The 27,300-nt window shown below is 38.4% G+C and overlaps 1 protein-coding gene across 2 annotated transcripts in view; it reads left to right on the forward strand.

Moving 5' to 3' along the window:
* TTC17 (tetratricopeptide repeat domain 17) overlaps positions 1 to 27,300 on the forward strand; it is a 147,668-nt gene that overhangs the window by 96,370 nt on the left and 23,998 nt on the right. The window contains exons 18-22 of one of the 2 annotated variants that reach the window (XM_036859291.1): positions 2,226 to 2,485; positions 2,967 to 3,120; positions 7,889 to 8,009; positions 9,898 to 10,057; positions 10,980 to 11,063. In XM_036859291.1, the coding sequence (XP_036715186.1) occupies positions 2,226 to 2,485; positions 2,967 to 3,120; positions 7,889 to 8,009; positions 9,898 to 10,057; positions 10,980 to 11,063 (779 nt within the window). The other variant, XM_036859292.1, reaches the window with a different exon arrangement.

Raw genomic sequence — 27,300 nt, forward strand, 5'->3', positions numbered from 1 at the left:
TGCCTACCTTTCTGTTGGCTTACCTTTCATCTGGGTTGACAGTACTTTAACAGATGACACTTTTTAGAGTTTAAAAAGTCTTGAATTTCCAGCAGGACAGGGCAAAAGGAGGAACAGCAGATCCTCAAGGATCTCACAAAGCAAAGTATTCCTGCGTTCCCATTAATTGATTCTACAGCTATTTGTGCCTGCTGTGTGCCAGGTGCAATGGTGGACATTTGTAATATAGTAGCCAGCAAGATAGAAACTAAAAATAAAAACTCTTTGTCCACCCTACATTTATACTACTGGCCACATAATTTTGGCAAGTAACCAACCATTTTTATCTAAATACCCTAAAGAAAAAGACTTTACAAACCCCTATTTTACTTTATGCTTGTTTCAGAACATTAATGACAATATTAAGCAATAGAATCTAGCAGATTGGTTCAGAAAACCTAAAAGAAACTTACTTGAAAGGGCAGCAGTACATTTTGTATTCACCTGTTAACAAACGGAAGAGCCCTATAGCTTTTTCAAGAATGACAGGAGATTTCTTGCAGTACTCTCAGCCTGGCAACGACCTTCCCACATTCTGGAATAGAAAGTGGGATAGGAGATAGAGATGCCACCAGAGAGCTAAGGGTGACGCTGCAGACCTTCTGTGAGAGGGGCTCAAAGCTTTAAGTTGTCTTTAGCCATGGTAATCAGCCATCTTTCTTACCCGAAGCCTCCTCAGACTCTAAAACTATGCATTTCTAAAATGGGTTGCTCACTATGGCTATAGGTCTGGTGATATGGTTATGAGATTCCTGACGTTGACCTTATTAATGCCACATTCTAAATCACTGAACGAGCCAGAATTACCAATTGAAGATTATTGGGATAATGTAGACTGGCATTTTGTGAACAATCAACCCCAAGCTCTCAGGTTGTCCAGTGGGTACATATTACAAGAGGAGGCATTCCATTTTGTTGTTTGTTTTTGTACCCTGTACACTTCCAAAAAGGATTGAAGATAACTTTCACAGAACACACAATATAAGATGCAGCCATTAATTCAAAATAGCAAAAGTTAAATAGTGAAGAATTTTTTTAAGAAAGGAGGGCATTCTATTAAGAAACTTAGACTAATTTTGCCTTAAGCTTTCTAGGTAAGCATAGAGAGGAACTTGTAAGGTTGTGTAACCTGCAGTGTGTAATAATGGAAACATATTGACTTCTCAGGAGAGAGAATTTTTACTAGACCATTGCACTGAGAAACATCCATGAGAGTCTTTATATAAGAAACATGAGCAACGTAATAAATATCTTGATAACCATTTTAGAAAAAAATTACACTAGTATATTGCTATTTCTTATATTAGCCATTAGTGAAAATGGGAGCCTTCATGTGGAATTAGGATAATTTTCCACTAAACAAGTCATTGTTCAGTTAAGGCAGCTATGATATTTCATATGCTATTTGAATAAAGCTTGAAGAATCCTATATATATATTAAATAAATAATATTTCATAATAAACTTCATCTTTGCCATCTCTGTCTCATGCCTAGAGCAAGTTGGGTTTTTTCCCCCAAAAATACGCATATAAAATAGCCATCTTCAGGACTTCCCTGGTGGCGCATTGGTTAAGAATCTGCCTGCCAATGCAGGGGACACGGGTGCGAGCCCTGGTCCGGGAAGATCCCACATGCTGCGGAGCAACTAAGCCCGTGCGCCACAACTACTGAGCCTGCGCTCTAGAGCCCACGAGCCACAACTACTGAGCCTGCTCACCACAACTACTGAAGCCTGCACGCCTACAGCCCGTGCTCCGCAACAAGTGAAGCCACCTCAACGAGAAGCCCGCACACCACAACGAAGAGTAGCCCTCACTCGCTGCAACTAGAGAAAGCCCACACACAGCAACGAAGACCCAACACAGCCCAAATAAATAAATAAATAAATTTATTTTAAAAATAATTTAAAAAAAAATGGCCATCTTCATGCTCACTAGTGACATAATCTATGACATCCTGCCATCTAGCTGCTGCCATTGTGCTCAGCCAGGTTTTTTACAAAAGCTAGATGACAAGGATGATATTATATTATGAATTTTGAAGATGTTGAATGGTATTTTTATGAAGATGGACTATAGAAGTGCCTCTAAGCAGAGCCAAAACTTTTCTCAGAAAGCAAGGTTGGAGTCCCTCAAGTACTTGAATGATTGTAATTTTTAATAACATGCTGGAACTTGAATTGCAGGTACAGTGGTTGAGGAAAGCAATGGTTCTGATGAGATGGAGAATTCAGATGAAACAAAAATGTCAGAAGAGATATTAGCTTTGGTGGATGAATTTCAACAGGCATGGCCTCTGGAAGGCTTTGGGGGAGCACTAGAGATGAAAGGACGGCGTCTGGACTTACAGGGGATACGAGTACTGAAGAAAGGTCCCCAGGATGGAGTGGCCAGAAGCTCTTGCTATGGAGACTGCAGAAGTGAAGATGATGAAGCAACAGAGTGGGTAAGTGTTTGCTAACTCAATTCTTATCAAATTGTAGCCCAGGTCTTTGGGGGTGTGGGAGGTGCTCCTAGTTTGCAAAGTGTAAGGGTTCTATTGGGTGTGTGGCTCTGCTTTACTCCACGCTCCAGTCAGCCTTCACATGGGAATTGTACTGCCAGAAGCATTTCATGTTACTTAGGTATTGCTGGCTCTTCCAGGAGGCAAAGGAGGTGGGATGGGTGTGAAACCACACTCAAAGCCTGCAGACTTGGGAACAGCCCAGTTCAGACATCTTACTTTTCAGTTTCCTCTATACCCTTCAAGGCTAGGTTATTTTGTTTATTTCACTAAACATTTTTCATCTAGACCTTTAAGAATTAAACTGAAGGAAAGAACTTAACCCTAGCACAAGTCTGATTATTCTTAAAGCCACCAATACCCACAGCCATGGACAGAAGTGATAATTGGTCTCATTTGTCCCTAACATGTTTTCGTTTCCCAGATCACATTCCAAGTCAAACGTGTAAAGAAACCCAAAGGAGATCATAAGAAAACTCCTGGGAAAAAGGTAGAATCGAATCAGGCAGAAAATGTACATCGTAACCAAGCAAACCTGGAGATCACTGGCCCAAAGGTGGCATCTCCTGGGCCACAAGGTAAATTTGAATATTTAATATGCCAGTTTCTTCTTTCAGATTTCACTGTCTCAGTTCTCACAAAGGGTGTGTTTGCAACTTGAAGTAGATCAGATGAGAACGTAATTGAACCAAGTGAGCAAGAAATCAGTCATTGATATAAAAAATTTTGTTTGACATATACTTGATTTTTTTTTTTTACCATTGGCCATTTGACTTACAATCTTACCATCTTGAACTTAAATATCCTATTAATTCTTAACAGTCTAGTTTAATATGTAAAACTGTGAGTTTGAGACAGACTCCCTGGCTTCACACACCAGTTTTGCCATTTAGTTCTCTGTGCCTCATTTTCCTTATCTATAAAATGGCGATAATTGCATCTGTCTTATAGGGTGGTTGTGAGTATTACATGAGTTTATACATGCAAAGTGCTTTAAATGAACTGGGCACATAGGACTCAATAAGTATTGACTATTTAGTAACATTTTTGTATGTCAGATGTCTCTTTAAGTATTGGATAAATGCTCCCCAGAAAAAAAAAATGCATTTACATCAAAATTTGGCATGTACTTTCAGGGTTCATAGTTGTCCCGAAGTCTATCTTTGGACTCCAGGTTCAGGGCCATTGCCATGAGTCCAGTTGACCTTCTTTTCCAACAATGAAATAGTGGTGATAGAATTTCTTTTTTTAAAAAAAGTCTTTTTTTTTTTTTTTTTTTTTTAAACATGGTGGCCCTGCAAGAGCTACATTTTTTTTTTTAATTAATTAATTAATTTATTTTTGGCTGTGTTGGGTCTTCGTTTCTGTGCGAGGGCTTTCTCCAGTTGCGGTGAGCGGGGGCCACTCTTCATCGCGGTGCGCAGGCCTCTTACTGTCGCGGCCTCTCCCCGTTCCGGAGCACAGGCTCCAGACGCGCAGGCTCAGTAGTTGTGGTTCACGGGCTTAGTTGCTCTGCGGCATGTGGGATCTTCCCAGACCAGGGCTGGAACCCGTGTTCCCTGCATTGGCAGGCAGATTCTTAACCACTGCACCACCAGGGAAGCCCCAAAAGTCTCCTTTTTTAAAAGGATATTTTCACTGTCTTATACTTCAAAAATTCAAGGTAAGTTCATGAAAATGTGTCTTATTTAAGTTGTATTTACCAAAGCTGAAAGCAAAGGACACATAATAAAAGGTAAAGAATGAGGTCAACTTGGCTAAATCCCAGAATGATCTGTGATTTGAGAAAAATACTAAGGACACCAAAAAGGATACTTTGTCATGACTAGAGCTGAAAGTATGAAGTAGCTTTACTGTTTAAGAAAGATAGCGTGTGCTAACATGTTATGGAAAGAAAGCAACACTTCCTCTAGTAGGTCCGTCTGCAGTAGCAAGGAAAAAGATATTCAAAATATAAAACATGATTATAGCAATGAAACTTCCAATGGATTAAGTAGTAAATGTAACAAAAACATAAAAGAGGAAAATTCAAATGGATATTTATATACTTTTAAGGTGAAAAAGGACTTTCTAAAGCAGAGAGAAAAAGAAAAAAAATAATTCTGGCATCAGAAAACACTACAAAATAGAAAGACAAAGGATTGAAACAAAGTATTTTTGCAGAATGTTTATATATATTTACAGAATATATGATAAGCAAAGGATATCAACATCATTTAAAGAGCACCTACAAATTGATAGAAAAAATACAGCATTTCAATAAAATATGTACAAAGTACATAGGCAGTTCACCAAATACACATACACACTCACACATATACACACACCCACACATACAGCCACTAAACGTGATAAAATGTTCAGCCTCACTAGCAATCAAGGACGTGCAAACATAAAATGTGATATGCCATTTTTGCTTGTCAAATTATCTTTGTGTGATACACAGTGAGAGTTAATAAAATGAATTTTGGGATAGTTTGACTAGATGTATCAGAAAATTTTAAAATATGCCAACAGTTCTACTTCTAGTAATTTACCCTAAATAAATTATCTTACAAGTGTGAAAGATAGAAGTACAGAGATTGATCATCGTGCTGCTTATCATAATAAAAATTTGAAAAATACCTAAATGATGATAGTTGCCTAAATAAATTACAGCATGTTCTTGCCATGTACTGTGCAGCCAAGATGTTTATAATTTAGTAAGTGAACAAACGCAGTTTATAGAATAGCATATATAGAGAATACTTCAGTTTTTGTAAAATAGTAAATATACTATATTTTGACTACATTTTTTTTCACATTTCAGTATCTCTGAAATTGAGATCATCTTACAATTGATAGTATCTTAAATAATAATTGGCAACATTTTTCTTTCTTAAATCATGTAAAATAATGTGCACCTTACAGTTTATGACATCTTAGATTTGATGAAATATGCTAAAATAAACAAGCACATAGAAACAAGTGTAGGAGAGAATACACTAAAATGTCATAAATGATCATCTCTGGGTGCTGATAGGGCTGCAGGTGATTTTCTGTTTTCTTCTACATTCTTTTCCATTTTTTAAATATTTTATAATAAGCCTATATTACTTTAACAAACAAAAACCAAAAATTTCTTGTAAAGGTGAAAATTAAAGCTCTGGGTGGTTGAGATGATAGGAGAGCACTCAGACAATTTTAAATGGATTCAGGAAGGTGGGCCTGGATAGGGCACTGAATATACTTGCAAACGAGATCATGGAACTAAAGTGTCACTGTCACTAAAGTGAAAAATTCTAAAGCAAGAGAAGACTGGAGAGGTTCAGTATCCCAAATAAGTATGGATTCTGTCCACTACCAAGTGATAAGGAGTTTGTGATAAATTCTGACAAAGTTCTAAAGCAAATTATTAAACCAGTACTTTGTGAGCCCATGGGGGAAGAGTAGGGATCATTAAGGACCATTGTAGATTTTCTAAGAATTAATAAAATTAATAATGCATAACTAATTTCATTTCCTACTTTGGTGAGGGCTAGTAGGCTGGAAGGCCAGGAAAGTGTCATAGACATAATGTAACTAGATTAAAGCAAAGCATTTAACAGAGTGTCTTATGATATCCTTGTGAACAAGGTGGAGAGTGGTGCGCTCAAAGGCTCCCTAGTGCCTGCAGCATAAAGACCAAACTTTCCAGTGTGGTACACAAGACTGTTTACAACACAGCCTTTCTCTCTTCTTCAGTACCATTCTCTGAACCAACCCTGCTCTTGTTTTACCTCCTTGTCTTTGCACATGCTGTTCCCTCTGCCTGGAATGCCCTTCTGCCACCTCAGCGGTGCTAAAATGTCACTCATCTTTACACTTCAAACTCCAATGCCATCTCTTCCTTGGTACCTTCAGGCAGCGTTAGTTGCTCTCTCCTCTATGCAGCTGTTCTCTACCTTCACTCTAGCACTTAACCCTATTGTGTTCTAATAATTTGTTTGTTTACCTTCCTCAGTAGACTGTGAGCTCAAGGGCAGGCCCTTTTATTATTCCTCTCTGTATCCCTAGTGTCTTAACACAGTTCCCAGTCTCTTATAACAGATGCTCAATAAACATTTTTCAAGTGAATTTCTTAAACATAAAAGAAAAATAAGCTTTATTGTGAAACCTGTGGTTCAATTCTTTAACTTATTAACTTAAACAGGGTTCATTTGAAACTCTTCCAAACTGTTTTTTTCTGTTCTATTAAAACCTAAATCTAAAGGCCTGCCTGTGTCTTAAACAGTTTTCTATCGTTGGTAAATTCCTATAGTATAAAAAAGAGCTATACAGAACCAAAGTTCTCCTTCCTGTCCATTCCAGTCGAATTTCTTCAGAAGAATCCTTCCCAGATAGGACTTAATTCTGCTCTTTTCTTGGGGACTTGATTTAAGTAAAGGGCCTACACCCAAAAGGTAGTAACTTTGAAGGGTACCATAAACAGAGCTTTAAAAGCCCAGTAAAGCTTTAAATAGCATGATTGGGAATGTGCACGTTAGAGTCAAACAGACCTGGATCTGAATCCCATTTCTGCCACCTAGTAGCCAGGTGACCCTGGGCAAGTCACTTGATTTCTCTGAGCCTCTTGTTTTCTCATCTGAGAAATGAGGATTAAAATCTGCCTCATGAGGTTACAGATATAAAGCCCTTAGCACAGGACCTGAACACATGGTAAGTGCTCTGGAAATAAATGATAACCTTTCATTGTCATCATTATTCTCTATCCTACTGCTTTTCTTTACAGCAGGGGTTCTCTACCAGGAGTGACTTTGCCCTCCCAGGGAACATTTGACAGTATCTGGAGACATTTTTGGTTGTCGTATATCAGGGAGGGTGCTGCTGACATCTATTGGGTAGAGGCCGGGGATGCTGCCAGACATCCTCCAGCGGGCAGGACAGCTCTCACAATGTCAATAGTACCAGCTTAAGAAACCCTGCTTTAGAGATACATGTTTCTCCTGACTTAGAGTTGTCTTTATAAAATCAAAATGTATTGATTTTGAATAGAAAGCAATAGAAAGGTAAAAATTAAGTTTGGTAAAATGTTAACATTGAAGAGTATTTTGACCCTTATCTCAGTCTTAAATCCAGTGAAGGGCACATTTATTTTTACTTCATCATCTGTCTTTGAAAACAAGGCTTTACTCATAGATGATTGTTATTCCCATAGCTGTGAATGACAAGATTTTAGTTAGTTCTCTAGGTGGTAGAAATTCTAGACTAGAAGAATGATTGGCACCTCCAATACACCAATCTGGATGAAGTAATCACCAGGGCCTAAGACACTATACCTTCTGTTCCTTTGCAATCGTGTCGGTTGATGACATACTTTCCTTCCAGGAAAAAAGCGTGACTACCAGAGTCTGGGATGGCCCAGCCCGGACGAGTGCCTCAAACTCCGCTGGGTAGAGCTGACGGCCATCGTGAGTACCTGGCTTGCAGTTTCTTCAAAAAACATTGAGTGAGTATCTTAAACCTCTCCCTCCTTCAGGGCATTTGTGACCAGTGATCCCACTGGGCCCCAGCTGACCTCATGGCTGCCCTTCTTTGTAAACAGCTACTAGAAGAGTCGTCCTCTCTAGGGTTGGTGGTTCAGAGGATACCACAGTTGGACTCAGCCCACTGTACTGAAACCGTCGATGTGCCCCCTTCTCAGTGCCTTCACCCATACTTTCTAAGCTATCTAGAAGTCACAGCTAGCTTACTTAGTTTGAATTAAAGACTGGATCTCTCTCAATCAAAGCACAAAATCTCCCTGACATCGTGTGCTTACAAAGGGAGCCAGAGCAAATCCAGATTTACAAGCACCTACCGGGACACAAGCGAGCAAGGTTGCCTCTCTTATAGCTGCTTTTTCCTCCCTGGATGCTCAGTCTCTTTTCTTGGCCCCTTGTCTACCTTTTAAGCATTGGAGTTCCCCAAGATTTACCACTAAGCCTTCTTATTTTACAATCACTCCTAGTCAGACTGCTCTACTCCCACAACTTTTGAGTATTTTTCAAAACCACCTGCTTTTCTTCATCCCCGTTGAGGCCTCCTTAAACCAGAGCACCGTCATCTCCACTTAGATTCACTCAGTAGCCTCCTAGCTGGTCCTCTTGGTTTATTCATTCTTGCATCTCTTCAGTCCATTCTGTCCATAGTACTCAGCATTATTCCTCAAATATAAGTCAAATAATTCTTAAAATACTCTAATAACTTACAAATATCGCTATTTACAGTGGCCCACAGAGCCCTTCATGATTTGCTCCCTGCGTGTCTTTCCATCTTCAGCTCTGCCCTCCCCCCTCCCTCCCTCCCTTCACATGTGGTATCTCCTTTGCCTGTGCTGGTGTTCTCAGCACCTTCTCCCTTCCTGGTTAATTCATACTCCTCCTTCTGGTCTCCACTTAAATCTCTCTTCCGCAGGAAGTCCTTCATTACCACCTCCTTCCTCCATCAGCATGGAGGAAATATATACCCTCCTGTAGTAAACTGACATTGCACTGTGTTTTCATCTTTTACAATTTATCACATCTGTAATAACTGACTATCACAAGACTCTGAGCATCATAACTGTGGGAACTGGGTATGTTTTGTTAATTATTATAACCCTGATATCTGACATGTAATAGGCTCTGAATAAATAATGAATGTTTGCATAATATGTGTTAAACTTTTTAAGTAGCTATAACAAAATTTGGCAGTGCCAATTTGCCACATCAGTATATATGATAGGGTATAACATTTAGCCTGTCTATAGCAGGAAAATGACCCCTTTGGAACCATGAAGGGGAGTACTTACATCTTATACATAGATACAGTGAATAGCTGGATCTGTATAAGATTTACTGTCTAAACTTTAGGTAACTTTTTCTGTGGGGACAAGTGTGCTTCTGTGCATAGAGGGAAAGTAAAAGATAGGAACCAGCTGAGGGTATTTATCACTATCTGTACCCTGGAAAAAGAAATCCTAGAAGAAAACCCACCTGGTTTAAAACCTCCCCAGTGAGAAAAAGTGGCCAAGCAGCAGTAAGGAAATCAGACATCACGGTGCATAGAAAGGAGGCAGCTTGAGGAGACCGAGAAAATACTGAGTTCAAGACTCAGATCCCAACACTGCTGCTTTGACCCGGGGTACGATCTCTATTCATACATTCAGCAGATGGTCATTACCAGGCACTGGAGTCCTTGTACCTGTAAAATGAGAGATCAGACTAAATAACTTCTGAAGTCTCTTCCATTGTGAGATTCTGTGGTTCCAGACAATTCTAATAATATGTTGAAGTTATGGTCAGCTGATTATTAATACTCTTTCTCCCCACCCACTCAATTTTTGCATGGCTAAGGTGGTCCTCTCCATTTTTCAGCATCACAGAACACATAGACTTTGCCACTCCAATACAGCAGCCAGCGATGGAACCTGTTTGCAATGGCAATCTCCCCACGAGCATGCACACCCTGGACCACTTGCAGGGGGTTTCCAACCGAGCCAGCCTACATTACACGGGCGAGAGCCAGTTAACAGAGGTGAGTGCTCGGCTTTATTCAGCCTCTCTGTAGTTTTCAGCCCCACAGTCATGGTGCAACTGATAGCAGAAAGCACAAGCAGCCAGGCCATATTTTTTTGCCTATTTTCAGATGGCTGTCATCTAGGTGGCTTTAGGCCAAGCCTAATTTCTTTCAGGCCCTGTGACTGAGCTTATGCTTTTTTGTATGACCAGGAAATTTTAATTCTGATTTATTCCTCGAGGTGGGTAGCATTCTGCTTGCCATCAGACAGAGGCTCTTTGTGAGAAATATTTGGGACAGTTAATCCTCCTATTGACATTCTTAAGAAGGAAGGGAGAGAGGACAGACCCAGCATATACCTAGACGAATAATTGGAAAACATGCCACAGTAGAGGCATGTTAAATAAGTAGAGGATTTGTTAAATAAGTTTTGGTATAGATGTGAGATAGTATACAATAAGAGCCATTAAGAAAGATGTAGTAGAAATATATGTATTGGCATGAAGAAATTTTTAGAATATATTATGTGAAAATGTAGGTGATAGTTTACAGTGTGATCCCATAGTATACAGTCTGTGAGAGAAATAATATATGTGTACATAGAAAAATATCTGAAAGATACATGAGATATCAACAGTGGTTGTGTCTGGGTGACAGGATTACAAGTGCTTTTTATTTTCTTTATTTACTCTATATTCTATAATACTATAATGAATGTGTTTTACATGTCCATAATTTTTGTTAAGTGAGAGAAGGCTGAGGGGATGGTAAAATGGCCTTCAGTGTATCTTCCACAAAATGCTTTACCAACAGGACCACAGCAGGTACCCCAGAGAAGCAGTCTGCACCTGTGGTACAGTGCCCAACTCAGCATCAGCAGTGTCACCAGACCTCACCTCATTTTCACTCCTCTAACCTACCATCTTCCTCCCTATACCAGGTATTGCAAAATCTTGGCAAAGACCAATATCCACAACAGTCACTTGAACAAATTGGCACCCGAATTGCCAAAGTTTTGGAAAAGGTAAGTCACTCTGTAGGAGAGCTCTAAACTATTGCCCACTTTCTAACTTTTCCAGATTATTTGCCACTATGTGGCTCTAACCTCTTCTGTTAGTTAGTTAATACTTGGTACCGAAGGGATGACATGAAATGTTTCAATCACTTTTCCATTACTTTTTCCATCAGTTGGTTAGTATTCTTTTTTGCTGCTTTGTTTACCTTCTGTGCTTAAACTTTACATGGTCAGTTTTCTCTTTTTTAGTCCAACTTGGATATATTCAGGTGGTGCTATATTCAGGTATGGGAAATAAGTCAGGTGTTCCTTTTTTGGTGATAAGGAATATTTGGTATTTTGGATGGTGGGTGGGAATCACATCTTGAAATATCTTTTTTCTTTGAAGTCATGAAAAATAAGTCAGGTGTTCCTTTTTTGGTGATAAAGAATATTTGGTATTTTGGATGGTGGGTGGGAATCACATCTTGAAATATCTTTTTTCTTTGAAGTCATGAAAAATATTTGCACAACTATATTTTCATACAGCCTACAGAAAATATAATTAAGAGTCTCTAAGACTGTTCATCTGCCTCTGTGTGATATTTGTATAAAGAGGAAGTTTTTAAATTTTAATTTAATTATTTCATGGTTGAGAATCTCTCCACTTTATTATTATAATGATATTGAAGAGGTAACATAAAATAGTGATTAAAAGGGTCAACTCAACTTCTAGTAGGTAGGGAGAGGATAATTGCATCAGTTTAAAAGAGAGGAAGTGGAAAGCACTCAGCAATCACTATTCCATGGGAATTCTGAAATTCATCTGGCCATATGTCACTGGTTCCCCCAATTCCAGGGTAGGATATATTCCTTTTTAATTAATTAATTAATTAATTTATTTATTTATTTATTTTTTGCTGCATTGGGTCTTCGTTGCTGTGAGAGGTTTTCTCTAGTTGCGGCGAGTGGGGGCTACTCTTTGTTGCAGTGCGCGGGCGTCTCATTGCGGTGGCTTCTCTTGTTGCGGAGCATGGGCTCTAGACACGCGGGCTTCAGTAGTTGTGACTCGCGGGCTCTAGAGCGCAGGCTCAGTAGTTGTGGCACACAGGCTTAGTTGCTCTGCAGCATGTGGGATCTTCCCAGACCAGAGCTCGAACCTGTGTCCCCTGCATTTGCAGGCAGATTCTTAACCACTGTGCCACCAGGGAAGCCCAGGGATATATTCCTTGAATAGGACCTGTTTTGGTTCCCTGGGGTTGGTTTCCTAATCTGTTGCTCAGCTTTCAACTCTTCTCTCTGAGCTGTCTTTCCTTTTCCTTAGGAGTGTCCTGTATTTGTAGCTGAAGAGCTTACTCAGCCTGCTGCCTGTCTCTATCCCTGGCACAATTTCTTAGAAAAACTTTGTGGACTTTCAAATTTTAAGCCATTCCATCAGACAAAAGCCACACCCACAGATCTCTTCCAGAAGGCCCCTGTCTCCTTTGAACATGAGTCCAGGACAATATCCTTAAGATTCTTAGATACCTTTGGTCTAACGGAGAGTCTGTGAGGCTTAAATCTAGACTCAGATCTTTCTGAGGTGGTAGTAACAAAGTGTCTTACTGCCGTACTTTTGATTTGATCTTAATCCTGAGGCCATAGTTTTACTGGTAGCACGTGGATTTGACTTTTTGTCAAAACCTTGTGCTGACTAGAGAAGCTGGCAATTGAGAAAGTTTCATTTTCTAACCCTGCAAGTCCCAGGTTGGAAGCATTTTCTCTAAATTCTGCTTGAAAACTGCACAGTTCCTTGTTTAGGTCTCCTCTCTCTTTTAATACCTAAAAAAATTATAGGTGATTTTTAAAAAACCATTTGTCACTTTCAGCGCTCTTCCTAGAGGTCTTCCTAGCCAGATCCACAGCTTTGTTAGGTATTTTCCTATATTCCGAGATACAGCCTCACTATTTGTTTTGCCAGTAGATAATAATGCCGCTTCTCCAGGCTCCAGTAGCGGTATCCCCAGTGCTCTTCCAACCTTCATTAATGGTCTCGTTGCTGCTCCTTCGGCAAGTGTCCTCAACCCGTTCCCCAGACTTATGTCACAGGCTTTAAGTTTCTGTTGGGGCCACACTCCATTCTTGATGCCAAATACTATTTTCAGTTATCTTTTTGCCTAATAAATCATGCCAGGATTTACTGGCTTAAAACAAAACTATTATTTGCTCAAGATTCTACAACCTGAGCTGGACCTTCTTCTGATCTGACTTGGAATCATTCATGCAACTATAGACATGTGGAGACCCAACTTGGGCTGGCCGCCAAAGAAGGCTGAAGTGATTGGAATAGCTGGGACACAGTTGGATACCGTCTCTCTCCAAGTAGTCTCTCTAGCAGAGAAACTGGACCTTTTTACCTGGTGGCTCGGGGCTCCAAGAGGGTGAAAGCAGAAGCTTAGAGTCCATGCACAGAGGTGGAACAGCACCACTTTCACCCCTTCTGTCTGTCAAAGCAAAGTCCCAGGGCAGGGGAAATATCCTCCACCTGCTGGCAGTGCAAAGACTATGGCCGATCTTTTATCCACCTCAGTGCCTTTAAAAGGAGCAACAATAAAGCTGACAGCTTCTCAATGGAAATGATGGAAACTGGAAGCCAATGTAATGACATCTTTAAAGTACTAAAGAAGAAAACTGCAAGCCTAAAATTCTATACCAGCAAAAATACTGTTCAAAAATTAAGGTGAAATAAAGATGTGTTTAAACCAATAAAAATTCAGAGACTTCGGCATCAATAGACCTGCACTGAAATAAAAATTAAAGGGAGTTCTTCAGAAAAATGATCCCAGATAGAAATATGGACATGCCAGAGGGAAAGAAGAACACTGGAAAGAAAATATAAATGAAGAGTAATTGTACAAAATGATAACTGTACTGCCCTGAGGAGCTTCACCTTTATATATAACTAAAATTCATGGCAACAGTAACATAAATGATGGGAGGGAAATAAATGGAGTTTAAAAGTTCTAAGGTTTAATTGGTATCAGCCAAGTAGTAAAAGAAATAATTTGCATTGGACTGTAATAAGTAAGAATGTATGTTTTAAGCTCTAGGCTAACTACTAAAAACGGTTTTAAAATATAATTCAGTGGAAGGAAAATGGAGTAATGTGAAACATTTGATTAATCCAAAGAAAATCGAGAAAGGTAAAGTCACATAAAAATAGAACAGAAATAGTAAAATAGTAAATAAAGTATATCAGTAGTTAACTACAAAAAAGATTTATAATTTAAGTATTTTGTATAGAATGGATTTTTTTAAATCCAACTATATGCTGCTTATAAGAGAAACTCTTCAAATATTAGGATACAGAAGGGTTGAAAGTACAAAGATGGAAAATAATATACCATGCAAACAATAAAAAAAGCAGATATAGCTACACTTTTATTAAAAAAAAAAAAAAACTTTGAAGCAAGAAACATTATGAGAGTTAGAAGGGCTAAAATGAAAAAGATTGATGATACAAATGTTCAAGATGATATGGAGCAACCAGAACTCTGATACATTGCTGGTGAGAGTATAAAATGGTACAGTCATTTTGGAAGACAGTCTGGTAGTCTATTAAAGGGTTAAGCATATATGACCCAGTAATTTTACTGCTAAGTATTTATCAAAGAGACATGAAAACTATGTCCACAAAATACTTGTTAAAAATTATTCACAGCAGATTTATTCGTAACAGCCAAAAATCTGGAAACAGTAAGATGCCCATCAGTAGAAGAAGGGATAAACAGTGTTATATTTATACAGTGGATACTATTCTGCAAGAAAGACCCTATATCCATATTGATTAATCTCAAAAATATTATGCTAATAAAAGTTGCTGGACACAAAAAAAGTGTATAGTGTATGATCCCAACTATGTGAAATTCTAGAACAGGCAAAACTAACCTATGATGATAGAAATCAGAAGAGTGATTGCTTTGTGGGGGGAAGCGGTTGACTGGGAAGCAACTTGAAAGGACTTTCTGGAGTGTTGGAAGTTTTCTGTGTCTTTAAGCAATAGTCAAAATGGAATGTTATACCTAAGGTCTGAGCATTTCTCTGTATTTAAATTATACCTTGATTTTTTTTTAATGAAGTTTAGATAAAGGTTTTAGACCACAAGAAACTGAAAGATATATGTTACCAACAGACTTGCATTAAAAATCACTAAAGGGATTTTTTCAGGCAGAAGGAAAACTATTCCAGGTAGAAACTCAGAAGTACAGGAAAGAGCGAAGAGCAACAGAAAGAGAAAATATTAGAGTATGTGTAAATGAGTATGACGATACAAAATAATAAGTAGTGTGTCTTCTGAGGTTACAGTTCATGACAACAGCAATACAAAAGGCAGGAAGGAATTGCACTGATCACCGTAGATGTTCTCAGGTCCAGTTAGACATTTCACACTCATTTAATTGGCCTCATTTAGCGTGGGCTTCACCCAGAAGGATAAGGGGCTAGGACACCACAGCAGCATCAGGCATATACCTCCAGAATGAGCACTCACTTAGGCCAGGGACCATTCTCTGCCCACCCTTCTTTCCTGCCAAGTGACTGTTCACGTGCTAGGGAACAAATCAAATGATTAAATGTGGGAAGTACCCTGGCTTAGATGCTCCAAGTTCCATATGAGAACCAGTATCTTTTGTAATAGCCACATGGGCATAGAGTGCTAGAAAGAGACACGGCTAGCTACAAGAACCGTGGCACTTAGAGGCTCCAAGCTTTCTACCTGGTGTTCATAGTTTTTTCCCAGTCTTACCAGTCCAGATACAGTTTACCAACCAAGGCCACTTTTACTGTAAGCTGTCTTGCCTGGTGACAGCTAACATTCCCCCTTTATTAGGTCTTCAGGGAAATAGGGCTAGAAGGTAATCCAACATCAGTTTCCATTGTAGGCTCACAGACTGACCTCCATGACCTTGAGTTATTAACTTTAGTACAGTAGTTCTCAGACTTTAGGATACACCACAATCACCTGGAGGACTGGTTAAAACAGATTGCTAGGCTTCTATGACAGGACTTGCTGATTTAATAGGTCTAGGGCCGGGCTTGAGAATTTACATTTCTAATAAGTTCACAGCTGATACTGAGTGATGCTGCTGATCTGAGGACCGCACTTAGAAAAGGGCAGTGATAACAAAGCAAAAGCACCCCTTGCCCATTTACCTTTCAGAAAAGAACAAGGATCTCCATATCCTCTCTGCTTCAACTTTTAAAATACTCAGTCATTATCCTTTATTATTTCTTGAAAAGCCCATCTGTAGTTGTCTCTTTAGGGAGTTTTTAGTTTGCATTACCATAATTATCACTAAGCGTCGGCAGATGACATTGGTCAGACTCCATTTTAGTGTTAAATCATTATGCACTATCAGAACCCTCAGAAAGCTGCCCAGGTTGCAGCCGAGGTTACTCTCCACACGTGGTAGCCTCTGCAGAGGTCTCACCTCTGGCCCCAGATGCACACCATGCTGCCACCATTGTACCCGCAGACAGTTTGTATGCCAGGTTGCCATGTTGTCCTGTTTGACCTTGTGGGCTAGTGCAGAAATAGTTCTCCCGTTTTTGTCTCCCCAGGTCTTCAGGTGGTGGCTTGTGGACACTACTTTGTGCTGGTTAGATCTACAGCCACCCCAACTTGGGTCAGAGCCAAGCTGCTCCACCTCCTTTTCTGATCCAGACCTAGTTACAAACATGGAGTCTTAAGCTCATGCGCTTGTCTCCTCCCCGCCCCCTGTCAGGCATCAATGCCTACTTTGGCTCAAATGCATCAACTACACCAAGGCAATATCATTCTTGCCAGTCAGCCCATTTGCAACTAGGTTTCTGGTCAGCTCCATTTCATGGACGGTGGGGCATTTTCTCTCGGCATAAGTTTGTCTCCAGCTTTCATCCATTCCTACAAGGGGAAGATTTATCCCCTGTCACACAATGTCAAGCTTCTGCCATCAGACTCTGGGAAAGTTGGCCCCCACTGAGGCTTCAGTCTTATCAGCATCTTCCTCTCCATTCCCTTTGTGTCCTGGTGCCTTGGCCATATTGAACCAAGGATATGAAAGTCTGTTTCATTGCTGCTGCTGCTCTGCAGTGCCCACTGTTTGTGGTTTTAAGACCAGCTCGATAGATATTTCATACTTGCACACCTCAGTAGGGCACCTGTCTTGCCTTCACTCAGGAGGATATAGAACAGGACATACAGCAGGCCAGCAGGGCAGCTTTTCATGTATTTCTCCAGGAGTACCCATACCTCTCTGGCACCAGTCTTGGGGACTGTTCTCTGCTCCAACCCCCGAATTGACAGCTCAGGGATAAGGGATCAAGACCACATGGATGAGTGTGGGAACCACCCTGGCCTGGAAGTCTCAAGTTCCATGTAAGAACCAGTGCCTCTTTAACAGTCCTATGGGCCTAGAGCCCAAGAGTTCCAACAAGGGACAAGAAACGTCACACTGGGGAAAGCTCAAAGTTGTGGCTTTCTACCAGATCATCACAGTCCACTGGCAGTTTACGGTCAGGTCATCTTTACCATAAACAATGTTGCCTAGTAACGTGGGCGACATTCTACCTTTATTATGTTTCCAGGGCAACATAGCTGAAAAGTTAACATGAGATTAATTTCCCAGGAATACACATAGACAAAGTGTTAGGCTTTAACATTTCAGGAAAGTAATAAAATTAATTTATATTTTTTGTCTGTAATAATTCAAAGATGCATGTTATACTTTTAGGCTAATCACTAAAAGAACAGTTAAAGAAAGTATAATTAAGGGAAAATGGAATAATAAAAAACATTTGATTAATTCATAAAGGAGGCAAGGAAGACAAAGGATTATAAAACAGGTGGGTGAAATAGAATACAGATAGTAAGATGATAGTGATAAACCCAATATATCAGTAATCACAATAAATATAAAAGGACTAGATACCCCAATTAGAGTGCTAACATTATCAGGCTAGGTTAAAATCTTGAACCCAATTATGTGCTGTTTAAAGTAACACATCTTAATGTAAGATACAAAACAGTCGAAATTAAACAGATGGAAAAAAGATACATCATACAAACATTAATAAAAAGAAGCTGGTGTAACTATACTAGTATCAGACAATGTGGAATTTAAGGCAGGAAGCATTACTACAGATAAAAACAATTCATAATGATAAAGTGGTCAGTCCACCAGGATATTGAAAATTGTAAATCTATATGGAACCAATACCATAGTTTCACATTATATAGACAAGCATTAAACACTGACATGTAAAAGGAGAAATAGATGAATCCACAACCAAGATAGACTTTAACATACCTCTTAATAGGTGATAGAACTAAGCAGACAAAAAATTAAGATATAGAAGATCTTACTAATAAACTTGACATAATTGATATTTATATAATGCTACATTCAACTGTGAGGATATTCTTATTTTTAAAAAGCATATGGAACATTTACCATATTGATCATAAGCTGAATCATAAATTAAACCTCAATTAAATATTAAACCACTGAAGCAATTTAGAGTTTACTTTCTGACCATGGTGGAATTAACCTAGAAAAAAAATCAGAAAAAAAAAGGATAGAAAATTCCCAATGATTTTGGTCAGATTATACTACACCTCTGAATGACTCAGGGTTCAGTGAAGAAAGCAAAATTAGAAAATATTTTGAAATGAATGACAATAAAGATTTGGCATATCAAAACTTATGGGATGCAACTAAAGCAATGCTTGAGGGAAGTTTATAGCCCTCAATGGATATGTTAGTTTAAAAAAAAATGACTGAAACTTAGTGATCTGTGCTTCTACCTCAGAAAGCTAAGAAAAGAACAAAATTACACTGAGATATTTCCTGCCCATATCATTGGCAAAAATTCAGAAGTTTGATAGGATACCCTTGGTGAGACCATGGGAAAACTGGCAGTGTCATACACTGCTGGTAGAAATGCAAAATGGAATAACCTCTATGGAGAGAAAATTGACAGTATCTAGCAAAATTATACATTCATTTACTCATCCAGCCAGCAATCCTGCTTTTAGGAATCTTTCCTAAAAATACAATGGCAAAAAAAATTACCTGACAAAAATACCTGTGAATAAGGCTGTTGATTATAGCCTGATTTGTAGTAGTAAACTAAAACAATCCAAATGCCCAGTAGTAGGGGGTTGATTGAATAAAAAGTCCCATGTGGCTGCTCATTGTGTGTGAACATCCACACAATGGAGACTTCTGAAGCTGTCAAAATGAATGAGGACCATCTCTATAAACTTATATGGAGTAATCTCCAGGATATAGCAAGTGAAAAAAAGAACAGAAAAAAATTATGTCTTAGGTTACTATTTATCTCTTTTTAAAATAGCAACTTGTGGGGAGGGGAAATATATGTAGAGAGGAATAGAAAGACATTTTAAAATGAAAGACTAAATTTGAAAAAAAAATTTAAATGGTGTCCCATGGAAGGAAGACAGAAATAGGATAGAAAAGACATGGAATGAAGCTAGATTTCCTTGAATCTACATTGGTTTTTTGTTGTTGTTATTGTTGTTTGACTTTGGAACCAAATAAATATTTTGTATAATTACAAAGAATTTTTAAATAAGAGAATTTCTAATTAAAAGTAAAATTAAATGAGCCTAACTTTGCATTCCATTGGTAGTATAACCACATCAAGAGGAAGAATTCCAAGTGACTTTAAAACACAGTTATTTGGCTGTACATCCCTAATGGAATTTACCCTAAGAACAAAAGAAAACCTTATACTGTTTTCAGTAATACTGTTGTATTAATAATATTGATGTTATTCTTTTGAGATTGTAGGTGTATGTATTGCAAAATAAATGAGTAATTTTGTTGGTGATGTTGAAAACTGGAATTTTGAGTATGGGTGAAAGGACATAGAGATGTGAGAATGATGCTAAGTAAACATCTCTAGTCTTGAATTGGAAGTATTAGTAAGAATTCTTGAAATATTTTATTGATATATTTACACATCTCCTAGCTTTATTTTACTGAAAAGACTAGAATCTATGACTAGCCCAGTATTAGTAGGCACCCTTAGTACCCAGATTGTGATCTTTAGATACTGTTTTCCACTTTAAAACAAAGTCTATAATAAAAGACAAAGAAGGGCATTATATAATGATAAAAGGATCAACACAAGAAGAGGATATAGCATTAATAAACATATGCACCTAATACAGGAGCACTTAAATATATAAAGCAAATATTAAAAGACCTAAAGGTTGACAATAATACAGTAATAGTAGGGGACTTTAATACCCCACTTACATCAGTGGACAAATCATCCAGACAGAAAATCAATTAGGAAACAGTGGCCTTAAATGACATGTTAGACCACTTGGCCTTAATAGATATCTACAGGACGTTCCATCCAAAAACAGCAGAATACACATTCTTTTCAGGTAGATCACATGCTAGGCCACAAAACAACTCCCAGTAAATTTAAGAGGATAGAAATTACATCAAGCATCTTTTCCGACCACAGCAGTATGAAACTAGAGATCAGTTACAAAAGAAAAATGGGAAAAACACAAACACGTGGAGACTAAACAACATGATACTTAAAAACCAATGCGTCAATGAAAAAGTCAAAGAGGAAATCAGAAAATACCTTGAGACAAATGAAAACAAAAAAACAACTTTCCAAAATCTATGGGGCACAGCAAAAACAGTTCTAAGAGAGAAGTTGGTAGCAATTCAGGCATACCTCAAGAAACAAGAAAAATCTCAAATAACCTAACCTACCCCCTGAAGGAATTAGAAAAAGAAAAACAAAGCTTAAAGTTAGAAGAAGTTAGGAAATAGTAAAGATATGAAAGGAAGTAAAATAGAGACCAAACAAGACAAAACAAAATAGTAGAAAAGATCAGTGAAACCAAGAGCTGGTTTTTTGAAAAGATAAACAGAATTGATAAGACTTTAGTCAGGCTCATTAAGAATGAAAGAGAGAGGACCCAAATAAAATAAGAAATGAAAGAGGAAAGGGACCTCCCTGGTGGTCCAGTGGCTAAGACTCTGCACTCCCAGTGTAGGGGGCCTGGGTGCGATCCCTGGTTGGGGAACTAGATCCCACATGCCGTGACTAAGAGTTTGCATGCCGCAACTAAAGATTCTGCATGCTGCAACTAAAGATCCTGCATGCCACAACTAAAGACCTGGCGTGGCCAAATAAATAAATAAATATTTTTTAAAAAAAGAAATGAAAGAGGAGAAATTAAAACATATCACAGAAATACAGTCATAAGAGAATACTATGAACAGTTATATGCCAACAAATTGGACAACCTACAAGAAATGGATAAATTTCCAGAAACATACAATCTTCCAAGACTGAATCAGGAAGAAATAGATAATCTGAACAAACCAGATACTTTTATTAAAATTAAATCAATAATCAAAAAACGCCCAACAAACAGAAGTCCAGGACTGGGTGGCTTCACAGGGGAATTCTACCAAACATACAAAGAAAAGTTAATACTTACCCCTCTCAAACTATGGCAGAAAATTGAAGAGAAGGCAGTACTCCCAAATTCATTCTGTGGGACCACCATTATCCCGATACCAAAATCAGACAAAGATACTACAAAGAAAAAGAAAATTACAGGCTAATATCTGTGATGAATATAAATGCAAAGAACCTCAATGAAATATTAGCAAGTCCAGAAACTAACACACCATTGTAAAGCAATTATACTCCAATAAAGATGTTAATTAAAAAAAAAAGATGCGGCGCAGCCTAAGTAAATATTTTAAAATATATATATATATATTAGCAAGTCAGATTCAACAATATATAAAAAGGATCATACACTGTGATCAAGTGGGATTTATTCCAGAGATGTAAGAATGGTTCAGTATCTGCAAATCAATCAATATGATACACCACATTAACAAAACAAAGGATAAAAATCACACAATCATCTCAATAGATGCAGAAAAAGCATTTAACAAAATTCAACACCCATTCATGATAAATATTCTCAACACAGTTGGTATAGAGGGAACAAATCTCAACATAATAAAGGCCATTTATGACAAACCCAGCTAACATCATACTCAGTGGTGAAAAACTGAAAGCTTTTCATTCAAAATTGGAATAAGACAAGGATGTCCACTCTCACCATTTCTATTTAACATAGTATTAGGAGACCTGGCCATAGCAATCAGACAAGAAAAAGAAAAGGCATCCAAATTGGAAAGGATGAAGTAAAACGGTCACTATTTGCAGATGACATGATACTACATATAGAGAACCCTAAAGTCTCCACCAAAAAACTATTAGAACTAACAAATGAATTCAGTAAAGTTGCAGGATACAAGATTAATATACAGAAATCTGTTGCTTTTCTATACACTAGTAACCATCAGAAAGAGGAAGCAAGAAAACAGTTGCATCAAAAATAATAAAATACTTAATAATTTTAACCAAGGAAATGAAAGACCTATACTCTGAAAACTATAAGATGCTGATGTACAAAATTGAAGATGATACAAATAAATGGAAAGCTATCCCATGTTCATGGTTTGGAAGAATTAATATTGTTAAAATGTCTATACTACTTAAAGCAATCTAGAGATTTAGTGTAACCCTTATCAAAATATCCATGACATTTTTCACAGAACTAGAACAAATAGTTCTAAATTTTGTATGGAACCACAAAAGACCCCAAATTGCCAAAGCAATCTTGAGAAAAAAGAGCAAAGCTGGAGGTATCATGCTCCCTGACTTCAGACTATACTACAAAGCTATAGTCATCAAAACAGTACGGTACTGGCACAAAAACAGACACATAGATCAATGGAATAGAATAGAGAGCCCAGAAATAAACCCACACACATATTGTCAATTTATGACAAAGGAGGCAGATATATACAATGGGAAAAGACAGTCTCTTCAGTAAGTGGTGTTGGGAAAACTGGACAGCTACATGAAAAGAATGAAATTAGAACATATTATCACATCATATATAAAAACGACTCAATAGATTAAAGATCTAAATGTAAAATTGGAAACCATAAAACTCCTAGAAGAAAACACAGGCAGTATATTCTTTGACATAATTCTTAGCAATATATTTTTGGATCTGTCTTCTCAGGCAAGGAAAACAAAAGCAAAAATAAACAAATGAGACCTAAATAAACTTAAAAACTTTTGCACAACAAAGGAAACCATCAGCAAAACAAAAAGGCAACCTACTGAATGGGAAAATGTATTTGCAAATGATATGTCTGATAAGGGGTTAATATCCAAAATTTATTAAAAGCTCATTCAACTCAATATTAGAAAAACAACCTTATTTAAAAATGGGCAGAAGATCTGAATAGACATTTTTACAAAGATACAAATGGCTAACAGGCACATGTAAAGATGCTCAACATCACTAATCATCAGGAAAATGCAAATCAGAACCACAGTGAGCTATCACCTCACTCCTGTCGGAATGGCTATTGACAAAAAGTCAACAAATAAGTGTTGGCAAGGATGTGGAGAAAGGGGAAACCCTAGTTCACTGTTGGTGGGAATGTAAATTGGCACAGCTATTATGGAAAACATTATAGAGGTTCCTCAAAAAATTAGAAATAGAACTACCATATGATCCAGCAATTCTACTCCTGGGTATATATCCAAAGAAAATGAAAACACTAATTCAAGATATGGAAGCAACCTAAGTGTCTATCAACAGATGAATGGATAAAGAAGACACACACACACACACACACACACACACACACACACACACAATGGAATATTACTCGGTCATAAAAAAGAATGAAATTTTGCCATTTGCAACAACATGGGTGGACCTGGAGGGTATTATACTTAGTGTCATAAGTCAGAGAAAGACAAATACTGCATGTTTTCATTTATATGTGGAATCTAAAAAAATAAAACAAGTGAATGAATATAACAAAACAGAAGCAGTTGCATAGATACAAAGAACAAACTAGTGGTTACCAGTGAGGCGAGAGGTGGGCAGAGGGTCAGCACGAGGAAGGGGACTAAGAGGTACAGACTACTAGGTATAAAATAAATAAGATACGACGTTTTAATGTACAGCACAAGGAATATAGCCAATATTTTATAATATTGGATTGGCCAAAAAGTTCCTTCGGTTTTTAAGTAAAAATAAAGACACATTTTTCACTTTCACCAAGAACTTTATTGAACAACGTATTCACCCTTTTGTTCCACTACCTTCTGCCATTTTTCAGGCAACTTCATAATTCCATCTTCCCAAAACTTTTTATCTTTTTGAGCAGAGAACTGTTCCAGGTGCCTTTTACAGTCTTCCAGGGAATTGAAATTTTTTCCGTTAAGAGAATTTTGTAAAGACCAAAATAAATGGGAATCCGAATGTACAATGTCTGATGAATACAGCAGATGAATCAGAACTTCCCAGCCAAGCTGTAACAGTTTTTGCCTGGTCATCAAGGAAACATACAGTCTTGCGGTATCCTGATGGGAGATTATGCATTTTCTGTTGACTAATTTTGGTCGCTTTTCATCAAGGACTGCTTTCAGTTGGTCTAATTGGGAGCAGTACTTGTTGGAATTAATCCTTTGGTTTTTCGGAAGGAGCTCATAATAAAGGACTCCCTTCCAATCCCACCATATACACAACATCACCTTCTTTGGATGAAGACCAGCCTTTGGTGTGGTTGGTGGTGGTACATTTCACTTGCCCCACGATCTCTTCCATTCCACATTATTGTACAGTATCCACTTTTCATCTCCCGTCACAATTTGTTTTAAAAACAGAATGTTTTCGTTACATTTAAGTAGAGAATTGCATGGTCAAGAAGGTTTTTTGCGCTTAACTTACGTAGAACCCAAACATCAAAGCGATTAAATAACCAAGCTGGTGCAAATGATTTTCAACACTTGATTTGGATATTTTGAGTATGTCAGCTATCTCCTGTATGATAACTTTGATTGTTCTCAATTAATGTCTCAATTTGATTGCTATAACTTCAACTGGTCTACACAACAGTGGAGCAGTGTCCAGCGAAAAATCTCCAGCACAAAACTTCGCAAACCACTTTTGACACGTTCAATCAGTCACAGCACCTTCTCCATACACTGCACAAATCTTTTTGCATTTCAGTTGCATTTTTACCTTTCTGGGAACAATAAAGCATAATTGGGACTTTCCTGGTGGTGCAGTGGTTGAGATTCCGCCTGCCAGTTCAGGGGACACAGGTTCGAACCCTGGTCTGGGAAGATCCCACATGCCGTGGAGCAACTAAGCCTGTGCGCCACAACTACTGAGCCTGCTCTCTAGAGCCCAAGAGCCACCGCTACTGAGCCCACGTGCCACAACTACTGAAGCCCATGCACTCTAGGGCCCATGCCCCACAGCAAGAGAAGCCACCGCAATGAGAAGCCCATGCATCGCAAGGAAGAGTAGCCCTCACTTGCCACAACTAGAGAAAAGCCCGCATGCAGCAATGAAGACCCAATGCAGCCAAAAATAAATAAGTAAATAAATAAATTTATTTATTTTTCAGAAAGCATAATAGGCCAAAACGTTGCTTTTTCTTCCATTTTCAGTATTGAAATGGCCACACAAAAATTCACCAATTTTGATAAGTTTTTTTAAAAATGCACGCTGATATGACAGCTGTCACAATACAGTCTAACAAAATTGTTTCGAATGAGGTTAAAGGCAACTAAGTGCTGCTAAAGCCATCTTACGGAAAAAACTGAACAAACGTTTTGGCCAACTGAATTACTTTATATTTCTTTTTATGTTTGTTTGTTTATTTATTTATTTATTTTTGGCTGTGTTGGGTCTTCGTTGCTGTGCGGGCTTTCTCTAGTTGCAGCGGGTGGGAGCTACTCTTCGTTGTGGTGCGCAGGCTTCTCACTGTGGTGGCTTCTCGTTGCGGAGCACAGGCTCTAGGCACGCAGGCTTCAGTAGTTGTGGCACGCGAGCTCACTAGTTGTGGCTCGTGGGCTCTGGAGCACAGCCTCAGTAGTTGTGGCGCACGGGCTTAGTTGCTCCGTGGCATGTGGGATCTTCCTGGACCAGGGCTCAAACCCATGTCCCCTGCATTGACAGGCGAATTCTTAACCACTGCGCCACGAGGGAAGTCCCCCAATAACTTTAAATAGAGTGTGATCTGTAAAAATATCTAATCACTATGTTGTATACCTGAAACTAATATAACATTGTAAATCAACTGTACTTCAATTGTTTTTTCTTTTTCTGGAAAATAAAGCTTTAATTTTATGTCTTAACTGATTTTTACTACGTTGCAGCAAGTTGAACCATGAGGAAACCCATGGAATATGACCATAACAGCTCTATTAAAAGCTGTCAGCTTTTTTCTGTAGTGTTTTTTTTTTTCACATCTTTACTGGAGTATAAATGCTTTACAAAGCTGTGTTAGTTTCTACTGTACAACAAAGTGAATCAGCTATACGTATACATATATCCCCATATTGCCTCCCTCCCACCCTCCCTATCCCATCCCTCTAGCTCATCACAAAGCACCGAACTGATCTCCCTGTGCTCTGCAGCAGCTTCCCACTAGCCCTCCATTTTACATTTGGTAGTGTATATATGTCAGTGCTACTCTCTCACTTCATCCCAGCTTCCCCTTCCCCTCCTTGCCCTCAAGTCCATTCTCTACGTCTGCGTCTTTATTCCTGCCCTACCACTAGGTTCATCAGTACCACTTTTTTAAATCTATATGTATGCGTTAGCATATGGTGTTTGTTTTTCTCTTTCTGACTTACTTCACTCTGTATGACAGATTCTAGGTCTATCCACCTCACTACACATAACTCAATTTCGTTCCTTTTTAAGGCTGAGTAATATTCCATTGTATATATGTGCCACATCTTCTTTATCCATTCATCTGTCGATGGACATTTAGGTTGCTTCCATGTCCTGGCTGTTGTAAATAGAGCTGCAGTGAACACTGTGGTACATGACTCTTTGAATTATGGTTTTCTCAGGGTATATGCCCAGTAGTGGGATTGCTGGGTCGTGTGATAGTTCTATTTTTAGTTTTTTAAGGAACCTCCATACTGTTCTCCATAGTGGCTGTATCAATTTACATTCCCACCAACAGTGCAAGAGGGTTCTCTTTTCTCCACACTCTCTCCAGCATTATTGTTTGTGGATTTTTTGATGATGGCCATTCTGACTGGTGTGAGATGATATCTCATTGTAGTTTTGATTTGCATTTGTCTAATGATTAGTGATGTTGAGCATCCTTTCATG

Source organism: Balaenoptera musculus, chromosome 8, assembly GCF_009873245.2.
Source record: "Balaenoptera musculus isolate JJ_BM4_2016_0621 chromosome 8, mBalMus1.pri.v3, whole genome shotgun sequence".
Taxonomy (NCBI): Eukaryota; Metazoa; Chordata; class Mammalia; order Artiodactyla; family Balaenopteridae; genus Balaenoptera; species Balaenoptera musculus.